General features: G+C 36.9%; 2 protein-coding genes across 10 annotated transcripts in view; one reads left to right on the top strand and one right to left on the bottom strand.

Annotated features, from left to right (window-relative positions):
• The window catches only part of MMS22L (MMS22 like, DNA repair protein), a 124,898-nt gene extending 120,733 nt beyond the window's left edge, over positions 1-4,165 (top strand). The window contains exon 25 of the mRNA XM_024551746.4: positions 235-4,165. Within this exon, the coding sequence (XP_024407514.2) occupies positions 235-316 (82 nt within the window). The 3' untranslated portion in view covers positions 317-4,165. The remainder of the gene's footprint in view (positions 1-234) is intronic.
• A 131-nt stretch (positions 4,166-4,296) lies between these two features.
• KLHL32 (kelch like family member 32) overlaps positions 4,297-15,979 on the bottom strand; it is a 196,768-nt gene continuing 185,085 nt past the window's right edge. For all 9 annotated transcript variants that reach the window (XM_045188615.3, XM_024551742.4, XM_045188614.3 and 6 more), the window contains one exon: positions 4,297-7,826. In XM_045188615.3, the coding sequence (XP_045044550.1) occupies positions 7,665-7,826 (162 nt within the window). In that variant the 3' untranslated portion in view covers positions 4,297-7,664. The remainder of the gene's footprint in view (positions 7,827-15,979) is intronic.

The following is a 15,979-nucleotide window of genomic DNA, read 5'->3' as shown; positions in this document are numbered from 1 at the left end:
AGGGTAATGCAACGTTGTGGAGATAAACCTGTAGTCCTAAAGAGATGGTTTTAAAGGGCTCAGCACTCATCCTAGATTCACAGGTCATGGAGTTTGTTAAAGAATCAAAATACTTCGATCACATCACATGAGTGAACAAACACGTTCAAGCAGGTTCAATTTGTAAATGTGTAAATGAAAAATAATGGAAAAGGCAGTAAACATATCGGCCTTCTCTCTTTGTTTCTCAAACAGGAAAGCCTATAGCAAACTTTTATCTGGCCTGGGACGGACGGGGCAAGATGAGATACAGAGACTGGAAAACGATAGCGTCTGATGTGCTTTGTGACTCACCTCTTCTTGTCGTTATAACTAGCTGCTGCGAATCATTCTGACTCCTTCTAATGAACTGTGTCCTCTTCTGTCAGAATTATTTTCTAGGATCTTTTTCTTCCGTACCTGTGCGTATACTTAGTATATAAATAAGTAAATAAAGATTACTTTCTATGTTATAGGACCTTTGGAACTTGGTAAAACCACATTCTATTTGAAGAGATTTTAAATTAAAGATACTTTTTCTGACTGGGAGCGTTATCTGTGTACAGTTACTAAGCAACCTTGTTAATCCGTGGACTTTTTACTATAGTGACTTATGTCTTGTGATTTGTGTTTGTTGTGTTTTTTTACAAGTTATGTTTTAATAAGATACCTTCTCAAGTCTTTTTGAAAGGGGGAAAGGGTCAGGAGATAGGACTGTTACCATTTTTTTATATTATATGTGAGGCAAGTTAATAAAAAAACCTTTACCAAGACTGCTTACCTCTTTGAGAAATGAGACTGAATCTGCCGAAATGATTATGCGGCTTATATACATGTGTATACACATATTTTTTAACACTTAAGCCAACAGTGCTTGTTTAGGTTCCAACAGTTGCCAGATGTTTGTGTCTGTTTGTTCTTTCTTTTGGAGTTGTCATTAACAGACGTATCAGGGGGAGGATAAACAAGAGTCTATAAGAAGGGGGTAAATAATAATATTCTGGAAAATCTTAATATAACAAAAACAGAAGTCTGAAAAGTCAGCTGATTTATCTCCTTGCTCTTTATTAATTAGAGTGTCTGATAACTTTGCATCTTACAGATTTAGAGGGAACCAGTTTAGTTCCTTTAAGCGGCTGTTGTCTCTTAACTCTCCAACAGTCCCAGCCGGATTCAGTTCACCGGTGGGCCCTTGACCCCTTGGGTGGTGAGCACTGTTTGGTAAACGGCGCTCCAGTCCTAGTGTTGGAACCCACCTGGGCCTCAGACCTAGCTCTGCTTTGTGACTTTGAGCAAATTACTTAGCCTTACTAAACCTCACTTTCTTCTTTCTCTATTTTATAGTGTCCTGATAAAAATCAGTAGGATAATGTATGTGAAAATATTTGGTGATCTATATTCAGTTTAGATATGTACAGACATAATTATTGTATTATTCCTGCACAAAGGTAAAAAAGTCTCAATTTTGTCCCTCTTTCTCTGATGTGCCCTAGATGAATGATCCTACTTTTCTTTTTTGAATGTTTGCTTATGCATCATGGATTGCTTTCTTCTTGGGACTCTGGTCTTTATCATAGTTGTATTCCTTCAAGAAAACATTCTAACCCCTTTCTGGCCCAAAAAGTATCTTTAAAAATGAAATGTATTGCAATCAGCAAAAATATAGTTAGTAGACCTCTCCTAATTGTAATCTGAAATCTAAAGAATTTATCTGTTGTTTTCAAGACATACAAATAGTCCTGTTTTCTCCCGAAACTAACTCTTCTTCAAGGAAATGAAAGTCTCTTCACAGTTACTTAATAGACCTCGTAGCAATGAATTTCTTGTCATTATGATAGTGACTGATTAAACTATTTTATCTATTTAAGGCGATGCTTTTAAAGGGATTATGTATAGTTTATGTACTTTTCTGTTTTCCAAGGGAGATTGATAAAGATATCTGAGAATCTTGCACCATAGTGCATAAAACTTTTAAGGGATAAAAAAGATGCTGCTGAGTCATGCGTTAGGATATATAACTGTATGTGCTAATAACAACTAAAATTTGTACTTAAAAAAACAGTTGCAACAAAAAGTCTACCAATACAGATGTTTTTTTTAAATTATTTATAATGAAAATTTTAAAGAAGCTGGGTTTTTTTAACTGAAGAGAAAAATTATGACTCAGTTCCTTTTCTTGAAAATCTTCCCTGGCCCTTCACTTATTACTCTGGTCTTGTCGTTTTCCATTCCCAGAGCTAGAGTACCTTATGTCGGCTTCCTTAATACCCCCTTTTCCTAAGTACCGTGATCTCCGAGGGTGCTGCTTCTGCCTTTTGTTTTGGAAGTCACTCTCTTTTGGTGAAATGGAAGCATATGTTCTCATTTCTCACGTTTTTTGGCCTCTGCGTGACACCTGCATTTTCCTTTACCGTCTCAGCCCACTCTTCGTGATACTGCCCCTTCCTGCCTACACTGTACTGGAGAGCATCTTCACGTTCTTCTTGCTTGTCCCCAACATTACGATCTGGTCCTTCACCTGTTCTGTCTCAGCATTCTTGTTGTCGTCAATGGATAACACTGGCTCATAATTTTCTCAGATCTCTTTCCGGGGCTAATTTCTCTCTAAAGCTAGCTGTCTGATCTGATCCTCCAGAAATCTCACGGCAACCGGCTGGGCTGCCCTTGTCAGCACCTCCTGTCTTTATTCTCTACCAGGGGAATACACTGTTCTCCCAGGTTACTTAGCTGTGAAACTTCAGGGTGAGCTCCATGTTCCCCACTTCCGGCTGACCAGCAGTACAGGCTCTTGCTGTTTTTTGCCATCTCATGCATCTAAACTGGTTTTTTTATTGAGCACTATAATCTCTTATCTCTGGTCTCCTTTTCTTCAGTTAATCCTTCTCACAGTTCTGACATTTGTTCCTAAAGTACTACTTTTCTCTTGTTACGTTTCTGCTCTGTGCCTTCAAATTGCTTTCCATCGTTAATAAGCTGACAGTGAAACCCTTCAGTCAGGAGACTCTGCCATCTGGCCGCCTTTCCTGTCCGAACTCACCTCCAGCCGAGACTGGACTGCCTTAGGCTGGCTGTCCCAAGGCTGTGTTCACTTTATACTCTGAGAGTGTGCCGGTCAAGTATTGATAATTTCTGTAAGCTGTCAGATGCAGTGTAAGAGCGATGATTGAAGGACAACAGGCTGATGAAACGACTTTGTAGGACATTCAGATTTGGTTATGATTTAAATTTTAATTGAACATTGAATTAGGGTTCCATGAGGGAGAAAAACAAAAAACATAGAGAATTGTCTCTTTACAAAAAACATTTAGTATTGAGTTTATTTGCATTAGAACAGTTTCATAGTTTAAAATTTTTATATCTTTACCTATTCCTAGCATATTTTCTTTTCTTCTTAAGTGTAACTTTTTCTGCCTGGGCATCTATGTGAAAAACACTTGGTTGTGGGCTGTGAGACTATGTGTATGTGTTCATCATCAGTACTATCTTCTCTCATGCTTTATCACAAAATGTTGAAGCCGCTTTGTTCATAAAGAGTTATCCATGGATTTGTTTTCATGTATTTTACAGACTTCCAACAATTTTTACTTGGATGTCTCCTTTAAGATTATATGTGATTCAAAAATTTGCCGCTGGGAAAAGCCTATATGAAACCTACCTTCCCTGAATATACATGTTAACTTGGTGCTTGTGTTTCAAAGGTAAAAGGTAGATGTCCTAGAAACCTCCCTAAAAGTCTGTCAATCTACTGCTTATAGGTTGGTAGACTTTTTACATAAACCTTAACATTTTCCAAAAACTGATCTCCTTTCTTTTCCTCCTATGGTTAAAAATATTGCCTTGTCAGACAAGTGTATGTAAAAAAAACGGAATTATCTTCTGGAGGGTGGACCCCTTGTAGTACAGGCTTCCCCCACTAGGTGAGTGTTTTAGGAACCCATCTGCATCAGTGTACCAGCTGGTGGTGTCGTGAGAGGCTGCATTTGGCTTCAGTGCATTTTTTTTTTAAGACTTTTAACACGTGTGCCAATTTCATGATGGGTGATTTACGAGCGTACCTGCCCACACCTCACTGAGTGTTTAGCAGTTTTTGATTAAAAACAGCTAAACAGCCCTATTCACCCAATTTTGTCCCAAGTGACTTTTGGTTCCCCCTATGAAAAAAGTCCTCAGAGGGAAACATTTTGCCAATGTGGAAGAGGTGAAACAAAAACCAGGAGATGCACTAAAAGGCATCAAAGTTGACGAGTTAAAAAACTGTTTTGAGTAGTGGAATGAACATCTTGATAGGTGTATTGCATGAAATAGAGAGTACTTTGAAGGTGACTGAAGTTTAAACATGTAAGTATATGTACACAATTTATAAATTCCAGGTCTTTTTTGGGTCCCCCTAGTACAGTATAGCAGTATAAATAACGTGCTTTGTTAGGCTAAAACAGTTGGTTTGGGAAGCTAGCAAAGTAGCATGCTCTCACATATTTAATAAGATGACACTTGTATTTTGATTCTGTGATAAAACTATATTGGTAAGGTTACCAAAATCAGTACCATATGATTGGAATTGACCGATTTCTGCCTATTAAAGTTTTTGGTGTGTTAATAGTTCCTTGATTTATTGCATTTGTGAATTGTACTTTTAGAAAAATTCTGGGCATTCTTATTTTATACACGTTTATAAATTATTTTGTGCATATAAGGATATATAATAAAATATATGTATTTAACTTACACTGCGCCCGTGGTTATTCAACCTCCCTTTTTATGACATTGACTATTTGAAAACCAAAATAAAAATGAGCCATGTTGGCAGGAGAAATAATTTCTATCTTATTACTATTGCTTTTATACTCTGTAGCAAAACACCAGTTTCTCAGCTCCTGCAGTCTCTGAAGGGGATACAGTGCACCTCTGGTTAAACTGTGAGGGAAATTCAGAGAAAGAGTATGAAAAATACCCATAACCTAACTGGCATTATGGTATTAAGGATCTAAGGAACTGTATTGCACTGTCCACACAAAGTATTTTGGAGATTCGTGTCTTCGCTGGCTTTTCTCCCCACAGTAAGAACACTCTGCTGTGATGTATGCACTACTGCTTTTTCTTTTTTAAAGTAAAATCCTGAAATGTTGTTTGAAAGGTTGGAAGTTTCGTGGTTTTCCTATGGAAATTCAAGTTAATAATTTAAATACAAATACTATATGGACTTCAATTTTGAAAATACAAAATGAATTACTATAGAATAGTACACTTAAATGGAAAATATATATTTGAATAGTTTCAATGGAATTGAATTTATATGACCAAACATAGGTTTTTCTTATTAACTTTGTTTTAGTATTGATAATTGGAGGAAAAGGGTCTGATTACAAATGATCTATGAGTTCTTTTTCTAGGGGACAGATGTAATTTGGATGCTGTTCTTTGGCTATAACTATAAAGTATGTTTCTGAAAACTATGTAAAGTTTTTTAAAATTCTGAGTTCAATTCTGTAATAGTAGTGAATGCTGTGTTTACCCATGAGAGGTTTGGTAGTGTATAATGATTTGTCTTAAATGAATACTTAGAAGCCTACACAGAGATAAGAGTTCTCTCAGGCTGCCTTTCAGTTAACACCAAGCAAACTTATTTTTAGATCCTTTCCCTTTCGTTCATTGAATATAGGGTCTGGGGTTACAAATAGATTTTAGTGGTTTTATAAGGTAAAACTGCTACGGGGAAAAATTATCAAGCAGAAGAATTAATGAGTCTGATATTTCTTGCATAGGTCCTTGTCGAAAAGATTTTCCTGACTTGGTAAGGCATTTTAAAAATTTTGTTTAGATGACTTCCACCTTTTGAAGAGATTCTCTGTCATCCTTCTAAGTAGTAATTACCAATGTCACTTTCAGAACTGTAAAAATACCCTTATGGGTTTTGTCTGCCTAAACTGAATCTGTTTTTTTCACTTTTTTTCTTCACTACTGGTCTTTCTCCTCTCCCGCCCTATAGTCTGGATAACCAATAGTTATATGTATATACTTAAAAATTAACATTTTAGGTATCCTATAACATAAAATTAGTGGATTCTGTATTTAGAATAAAGTATTTACATGAATAAATGAGAATTTCCTATAAATCAACGAGTACTGAGAGGTTAAACTAGGCCAAGGAAAAAAGTAAAATCTGTTAATAAAGGTAACTTAGATCCCAACAAGATTAGGAAAAGGGGAAAACTCAAGTTATAGTTGTTGGCTGAATGTTCAAATTGATCATTGAGTTGTTTTATTTTCTGTTGTGGACAAAGCAAATCCAAAAACCTAGCCTAAAAATAATCCTTATGCATTATTAAAAGTGGTGGTAATAAAATATGTCTTGGTGGAGGGGAAGAATCCCACAAGGACTCAAGATTGACATAACCTTTAAGAAAGTGGAAAAACTTAGCGTATTTTGGGGGACTATAAGACGCACCTAGGTTTTAGAGGAGGAAAACAGGAAAAACACGCTCCACCGCCGGGAGCCAGGTAAGCTACATTGGGACTATAAGATGCACCCCCATTTTCCTGTCAAATTTGGGGGGGAGGTGTGTCTTATAGTCCAAAAAATATGGTATTAGAACTACTGATTCCAGGTTCAAATTTATGTCCAAGCTCTTTATGATACCAAAATTAGTACAACTAATTTTTTCTAGTATAAAATGTCATTTTTTACTAAATGAATTTAAAGGAGATGTTTGAGTTATGATTCAAGGCAAGGATTTGTACAAGGTTAGATATCTTTGGCTTTAATAAAGTTCCTTTTCCCAAATTAGCATTATCTCTTACACATGCTTTTTAGAATCATTTATCCCACAGCGTGTGTTTGAAGTTCTCCTAGTAGTTTTTAAACCTCAAAAATAATCTCCCTGTTCAGTTAGAAGATTCTAAAGACAGTAAAATACCTTGGAATTTGAGTAATATTTTTTCCTTAGGGAAAGTACTTCGGAGCCTTTGCCTAATCCTCACAACATCCGTCTGAATTAATGTGGGAATCAGTACTATCCTCCTTAAAAGTGGGAAAATTGAAGTACTGTAAAGGTAAGCCCCTGGCCCAAGATCACAGTAGTGGCCAAGGGGAAAACTCCGGGTACTCCAACTGCTGTCCCACTGTACTGCTGCTATTTGCATTACCTTAAATAAAATACGGCATTTGAAATTTATGTCCTAACGGCGAGTCTCTTCTGAATGGGGCTGCATAATGTTTCCAAACCCAGGTTTAAGGAGTACAGGGACTGAGTACTGACGTTCTTCTAAAGGTCAGTGATGACAGCACTTGGAAATAAACTGACTGGCTGATGCTGTCATGTTGTCCTAGACAGTGCTGATTAGAAAAAATGGGGAAAAATGCTCTGAAGAGCCACAGAACAGTAGTGGACCATTAGGTTGACACTAAGCCACACCACAATAGAAGTCATACGTACGCTATTGTGTTACACGTCACACACACTGCAAAGGGTGACGGGAATTACCGGTTATGTGTTTTAGAAATTTTTTTTTTTTTGCTAACGTTTATCTGAATATAAGACCTATAAAACAAAACAAGGAAGCATTGAGCACTGAGTCCTTCATGCCCAGTATCCGACAGTCAGGCTTTTTTCCCTCCTCTTCATAACGGTTATAACAGCACTGGCTTTTCAGACGGTGCCAATCCTGTGATGAGGCACTTGAAGAGTCTGAAGATTAGGGCACGTGAAATACGGAGCTGGAAGGAAGCACGCTGCTATTCCATTGGAAGCAAAAGGCAGCGTGGGCCCGTAGAAGACTTCTTCTTTGCCTTCTCTACTTACATCCAGTACCTACGAAGGAAGAGAAGACGCCTGCATGTCAAAGACGATTGCTCAGATAGAGCTGTGTGCACATAAAGGAAGCCTGCAGGTAAAGTCAGTTAAGCCAACATGGCTGCACCTTAGCCAATGTTAATTTTCTCTCATTGCAGTACCAGAAATATGTGTTAAGTTGCTAAGTGTCATTCTATATGCACCTATACATATTCTGTATACACATTTATACGTGTGTGTGTGTGTGTTTACAACAATTAAATCTTTGGAACAGTGATGAGGTAGGTAGCATTATCCTCGTTTAATGTAACGGCCTTAGACTGGCCAAATAACTTGTCCAAACTAGTTAGTAAGTGTTGTCATATTCTGGCTACAAATGCTCAGTTGTACAATGAAGAAAACATGGACCTTGCAGCTTTGTTCTGAACATTGGTGACACCTAGCTCAGTGTCTACCACGGAGAATATTATACAGGACAGCTTAGGAGCAAATTGAAATCAGTTCAGTTCATTTTCGAAATTTTTCCCGTTATTCCCCCTTCAAGCAGGAGTTCTCTCTCTTTTCTTACACGGAACAGAGTTTCTTTGTCAGTTCCTGCTGTCATTTCACCAAATCTGACTTAATCTCTATAGTAGGAATATTCTTTAGGAACACTGGTCATATCCTATTTATCAAACCCATTAAGCTCTTTCCAGCCTCAGATGCCTTAATTTGAACTCCCTCTAACCTCATTCCAAACAGACTGAGGTGAAGGAGCACATTACATAATGATAAAGGGGTCCGTCCAAGAGGATGTAACAACTAAATGTCTACACACCCAACACAGAAATGCCTGAATGCAAAAGGAAATGTTAATAGACATAAAGGGGGAGACTGACAGAAATAGAATAACAGAAGACTTTTATATCCCACTTCCATCACTGGAGAGATCGTCCAGATGCTGCACCCAATAAGAAAACAATGGCCTGAAATTTCACTTTAGATTTTTACAGAACATTTCACCCAAAACCTGTAGGGAAAAAAACATTTTCTCAAGAGCACGTGGGGCATTCTCCATTACAGAGTACCTGTTAGGCCACAAAACAAGTCTCAAGTTAAAGAGGATTGAAATCACATAGTTGTTTTCAATCAAGGCATGAAACCAGAAAGTAACTCTAAGAAGAAAATTGTAGGGAAAATGACACAAATGTGGAGATTAAACATGCTACTAAACAAAAGACCTAGAGGAAATCAAACAGGAAATCAAAAACCGCCTTGAGACACATGAAAACTTTCCAAAATGTATGAGATACAGCAAAAGCCGTTTTAAGAGAGGAGTTCATGCCTATACAGGCCTACCTCAAGAAACAAGAAAAATCCCAAATAAATAACTTTACACCTAAATAGAAAAAACAAAACCCAGAGTAAGCAGAAGGAACAAAATAATATAAAGATCAGAATGGAAATAAATGAAATAGAGACTAATAGAAGAATAGAAAAGATCAATGAAACTAAGAACTGGTTCTTTGAAAAGATTAACAAAACAGACAAACGTTTAGACATACTCATCAACAAAAAAAGAGCTCAAATACCAGAAATGCAGGAGAAGGTACAACTGATACCACAGACATACAGAATCATTGAAGAATACTACAGTTTTACGCCAACAAATTGGACAACCTATAAGAAGTGGATGAGTTTTTAGGGACCTAAAAACTTCAGAGACTGAACCACAAAGACAAAATCTAAATAGACTGATAATAATAAAATTGAAGCAGTAATAAAAATAAACTAACAAAAGTCCAAGGCCAGGCAACTTCATAACTGAATTCTCCCAAACATTTAAAGAAGAATTAATACCTAGCCATCTTAAGCCATTCCTAAATTTAAAGAGGGAGGAAAGCTTCTGAACTCGTTCTGCTAAGCCATCCGTTATCCCGACACCAAACCAAAGATACTGTAAAACAAACTACAGGCTAATATCCCTGATGAACATAGATACAGAAATTCTCATAATTTTAGCAAGCTGGACTTAACAGTCCATGAAAAGACATACACCATGGTCAAGGGGGACTTTTTCCACAGTTGCAAGGATGGTTCAATATCTGAATCAGTCAACAGGAAGCATCAACAAATTCAAGGATTAAAATATCAGCTGAATAGATACAGAAAAGTATTTGACAAATTCAACATCCATTTATGATAAAAATTTTCAACAAAGTAGGTAAAAAGGGAAGTATGGATAAAGGGAACATAACATAATAAACAGCATACATGACAAAAACACAGTTACTATCATAGGCAAATGTGAAAAGCTGAAAACCTCCTCTAATTAGGAACAAGACAGTGATGCCCACTCTCACCACTTTCATCCAACATAGTATTTGAAGTCCCAGCTACAGCAGACCCCTCCCCCAAAAAAGGCATCTAAATGGAAAAGGAAGAAGTAAAACTCACTATTTGCAGCGGACATGTTATATATTGAAAACCCTTAAGACTCTATCCCCCCAAAAAACTATTAGAACTAACATGAATTCAGTAAGGTTTCAGGACACAAAATTAACATACATACATCTTTTGAGTTGCTTATCCACTAATAAATGATCAGAAGGAGAAATTAAGAAAACAGTCCCATTTACAAGTGCATCCAAAAAATAAATAAAATACCTGGGAATAAACTTAATCAAGGAGTTGAAAGACCTGTATTCTGAAAATTACAAATCTGAGGAAAGAAACTGTAGAGGGCACGAATAAATGGTGATATTCCATGCTCATGGATTGAAATGATTAACAATACCATTTAAATGTCCATACTATCCAAAGCACTCTCAAATTCAATGTAGTCCCTATCAAAGTACTCATGGTATTCTCAGAACTAAAATAATACTACAATTTATATGGAACCACAGAGACCCCAAATAGCAAAAGCAATCTGAAGATAGAAGAACAAAGTTGAAGGTATCACACTCCCTGATTTCAGACTATACTACAAAGCTATAATAATCAAAACAATATTGTATTGTCATATAAACAGAAACAGGTCAGTGGAACAGAATAGAGATATCAGAAATAAACTCTCGCTTATATGGACAACTCATCTATGACAGAACACACGAATATATAAGTGGTGCTGGGAAAATTGGACCACTTTCTTACACCATATACAAAAATAAATTCAAAATGGATCAAAGACTTAAGTGGCAGAACTAAGTCCAAAACACTTCTAGAGGAAACATAGGTAGTAAACTGACACCGGTTTCAGCAGTGTTTTGCAGGGTGTGTCTCTTCTGGCAAAGAGAACAACAACAACAAAAACCAAATGGGACTGCATCAAGCTACAAGTTTTTGCACAGTGAAGGAAACCAACAAAACTAAAAGGCAACATACTAAATGGGAGAAGATATTCACAAATGATATATCCAGTAAGGGGTTAATATCCAAAATATGTAAGGAATTCTTGAAGTCTAACATTTAAAAAAAACCCAAAAACAATTCATTATGGGCAGATGACCTGAATAAAAATCTTTCCCCCCAAAAGGCATAGAGATGGCCAACAGTATGTGAAAATACGCTCAACATCAATCATTAATCATCAGGAAAAAGCAAATCAAAACCACGATGAGATATGACCCTACATTTGTCAGAATGACTACCAAAAATTTAAATGTAAGTGTTGTCAAGGATGTGGAGAAAGAGAACCCTTGTGCATTGTGGGAGCACTTGTAAATTGGTGTGCCACTGTGGAAAACGGTATGGATATTCCTCAAAAAATTAAAAATTTAACTGCCATATGACCCAGTAATTCCACTTCTGGTATTTATCTGAGGAAAACAAAAACACTAAATAAAAAATATACATTCAGCAACCCCCCATGTTCACTGCAACATGGTTTTAAATAGTCAAGCAACGGAAGCAATCTGGGTGCCCCAATAGAGGAATGGAAAAGGACGTGATGTGTATGGACATATGTGTACAAGTATATGGAAATGGAGTATTTCTCAGCCGTAAAAAAAGATAAAATCTTGCCATTTGGGATGACATGGATATGCCTAAAAGGTATTATGCTAAGTGAAAAAAGAGAAATACCATGTGATTATACTTATATGTGGAATCTTAAAAAACAAAACAATAATAGACCCATAGATTAAAAAAACAAAAACAAAACTGATGGTCGCCAGAGGGGAAGGAGCGGCAGGATGGATGAAGAAGGTGAGGGTGAGTGAGAGGTACAAACGTCCAGTTATAAAGTAAATAAGCCACAGGGATCAGTGTACAGCACAGGGAGCCTGTCAATCATACAACAACTGCACAGTGACAGATGGCTGCCAGACTTGTCATGGGGATCCCGTCATAAGGTACTTAAATGTGAAATCGTATTGTGTGTCTGAAACTAATATAATGCTGTATTCCAGCTATACCTTAAAAACAGAATTTTTTAAATAAAAATTAAGTAAAACTGTTTCTGCCTTGGATTCCATAATTTAAAAAACTTAAGTTTGTCACTGACATTGTCCTATTAATAGCTTTCCAGCTCTGGCCCCTTTTCTTCTGCCCGCTTCCGAAATGCAGGGGCGCCGCAGGCTTCAGCGCAGACCTCTCGTTACTCTGCTTTAGCGCCCCCACCCCCGCCACGCCTCCTCTGTCACCTAGGCGATTCATTAAGCCTTTAACTGTAATAATGCATTACTGCAGATGAAAGGGCTTGGACCCCCTTGAGATTTGGGGGTCCAAGCTCATACAGGAGGAAATCACTAAAGCCTAAAAAGAGAGAGAGATTATACTTGTAGCTTTTATTCCCCCGAACAGACAGCCAGGTATCCCATCCCATTTACTTAACAATGTATGCTGTCACGACTAATTTCAAATATAAAATATCTCTGTAACAGGCTACACGCAAACTTTATTTTTACCTTTTGTTGACTTACGTATCTTCATGCAGTTCTGCAATTAGAGTTATTTTGACTGGGTAAAGCAAGCTTCCTCACTCATTTAAATGTTTTTTTCTGGGCCCTGGCCAGGTGGCTTCAGTTGGTTGGAACGTAATCTGGTACACCGGAAAGGTCGCGGGTTTGACCCCTGGTTGGAGCATGTGTGGGGGGCAACCCATCGATGTCTCTGTATGTCTCCCTCTCCCTTCTCTCCCCGCCCCTCTCTAAAATCAATAAACATATTACTTAATTTTTTAAACTTATTAAAGGTTGAATGCTAGTACATTATAGGTTTTTGTAAATATTTCAGTATTCTTAAGGAAAATATATTCTGGAACATCCTCCAAGATAGATCATATTTTAGGCCACAAAACAAGTCTTAATAAATTTTAGAAGACTGTGGTCATAAAAGCATCTTTTCAAACCACAATGGTATGAAACTAGAAATCAATTAAAAGAAGAAAACAGGAAAATTCACAAATATGTGGAGATCAAGCAAAATGCTACTTAATGGGTCAAAGAAGAAATCAAAAGAAATAAAATATCTTGAGACAAATGAAAGTGGAGATACAACATATCAAAACTTATGGGATGCAGCAAAGGAAGTTCTAAAAGTGAAGATCATAGTAGCAATAAATGCCTAAAGAAGAAAGAAAGCTCAAATAAAAAATCCTAACTTTATACTTTGAGGAACTAGAAAAAGGAGCACAATCTAAGCCCAAAGTTAGAGGAAGGTAGGAAATAACAAAGAGCAAAAATAAATGAATTAGAGACTAGGGAGACAATAGAAAATATTAACTAAACTGTCCTGACTGGTGTGGTTGGGCACTGTCCAGCAAAGTGAAAGGTCGCTGGTTCAATTCCCAGTCAGGGCACAGGCCTAGGGTGCAGGTTTGGTCCCCGGTCAGGGCTCATACAAGTGGAAACTGATAGATTTTTTTCTCTCTCCTGTTAATGTTTCTCTCCCTCTCTTCCTTCCTTCCTTCCCCTCTAACTAAAAGTAGATTTTAGAAAATGTTGATGAAAGTAAGAGCTACTTTTTCAAAATAAATAAGCCAAATAGACAAACCTGTAGCTAGAATTACCAAGGACAAAGGGTACTCAAGAAAATTGGCGATGAAGGAGGAAACATTACAACTTATGCCATGTAAGTACAAAGGATCATAAGAGACAACTCTACACAATTATATGCTGACAAATTGGAAAACCTAGAAGAAATGGATCAACTCCTACAAACAACAAGACTGAATCATGAAGAGACAAAATATGAAAAGACTGATCAATTACTAGTAAAGAGACTGAATTAGTAATCAAAAGCTTCACAGAAAGAAGAATCTGAACTAACAAGCGAAACAGAGACAGATTCACAGATGGAGAACAGATGACAGCTAGTGTGGGGGGAGGGATGGAGGGATGGAGCAAAAAGGAAAAAGGACTCATGGACATGGACAGCAGTGTGGAGATTGCCGGGGGGAGTGGATATGTGGGGACTAAACGGTAATGGAAAAATATAATAAAGATTAAATAAAAAAGAATCCAGGACCAGTTGGCTTCACTGGTGAATTCTATCAAATATTTAAAGAAGAATTAATACCAATCCTTCTCAAATTCTTCCCAAAATATTGAAGAGCAGGAAAAACTTCCAAACTCATTTTATGAGGCCACATTTTCCTGATACCAAAACCAGAAAAGGGCACTCCAAAAAAAAACCCCAAAAAATTACACACCAGTGTCCCTAATGACTATAGATGCAAAAATTCGACAAAATATTAATACATGAAATTCAATGGTACATTTAAAAGATCATACACCATGATAAAGTGGGATTTATTCCAGGGACGTAGGGATGTTTCAACATATGTAAATCAATTAATGTGATACCCCACATTAATAAAATGAAGGATAAAAATCATATGATCATCTCAATTGATACAGAAAAAGCATGTGACAAATTCAACATCCATTCATGACAAAAATCTCTCAACAAATTGGGTACACACCTCAACATAATAAAAGCCGTATATGACAAGCCCACAGCTAACCTCATACTCAATGGTGAAAAGCTAGAAGCTCTTCCTCTAAGATCAGGAACAAGACCAGTATAACCGTTCTTGTCACTTTTATTCAAGATAGTACTGGGAATTCAAGCCAGAGCAATTAGGCAAGAGGAAGAAATCAGAGGCATCCAAATCAGAAAGGTAGTAGTAAAACTGCATGTTTGGAGAAGACCCAAGACTCTGCCAAAAAACTATGAGAGTTAATAAAGCAATTCAGTAAAGTTGCAGGATACAAAAACAATATACAAAAGCCTGTTGCATTTCTATATACTAGCACCAAACTAGCAGAAAGAGAAATTAAGAAAATCCCATTGACGACTGCATCAAAAACAATAAAGCTCCGGGGATTTAACAAAGGTGGTGAAAGCTCTATATACTGAACACTCTGAGACACTGATGAAAGAAAGTGAAGTTACAAATAAATGGGAAAAACATTGTGTGTTCATGTATTGAAGAACTAATACTACTAAAAGCAATGCAATCCCTATCAACGTTTCATTGGAATTTTTTACAGAAAATAAAGAAATCCTAAAATTCATATGGAACCACAAAAAAAGCTCCAATAGTCAAAGCAATCTTGAGAAAGCAGAGCAAAGCTGCAGGCATCATACATTCTGATTTCAACCTCTATGCCAAAGCTACATAGTGAACACAACAGTATGGTTTTGGCGTAGAAACAGGCACACAGATCAGTGGAACAGAACAGAGAGCCCAGGAGTAAACCCGTGCATATATAAACTAATCTTTGACAAAGGAGCCAAGCACATACAATGGGGGAAAGGACAGTCTCTTCAGTAAACAGTGTTGGGAAACCGGACTCGTTTTACCAATCACAAAAATCAACTCAAAGTGGATTAAAGACTTGAGCATGTGACCTGAAAAAACCATAACACTAGAAGAACCAGATATAATAAACTCCTTGACTTTGGTCTTGGCAATGATTTTTTGCATTTGACATTAAAAGCAAAAGTAGCAAAAGCAGAAATAAACCAATAGTCACATACCCAAAAAGCTTATGCACAGCAAAGGAAAGCATGAAGAAGAAACAGAGGATAAATTATAAAAATAATTTATCCCTTCCTCTGTTGGATGGAGGGAGGAAAAGAAAAGGAAGGCAACTAACCAAATGGGATAAATTATTCACAAACCATGTATATATGAGGGTTAATATCCAAAATACATAAAGAACTCATAAAACTCAAAAGAA

The sequence above is a fragment of the Desmodus rotundus genome, chromosome 11 (assembly GCF_022682495.2).
Source record: "Desmodus rotundus isolate HL8 chromosome 11, HLdesRot8A.1, whole genome shotgun sequence".
Lineage (NCBI taxonomy): Eukaryota > Metazoa > Chordata > Mammalia > Chiroptera > Phyllostomidae > Desmodus > Desmodus rotundus.
The sequence above is the reverse complement of the archived record's forward strand: the minus strand, read 5'-3'. Positions and strand labels throughout refer to the sequence as shown.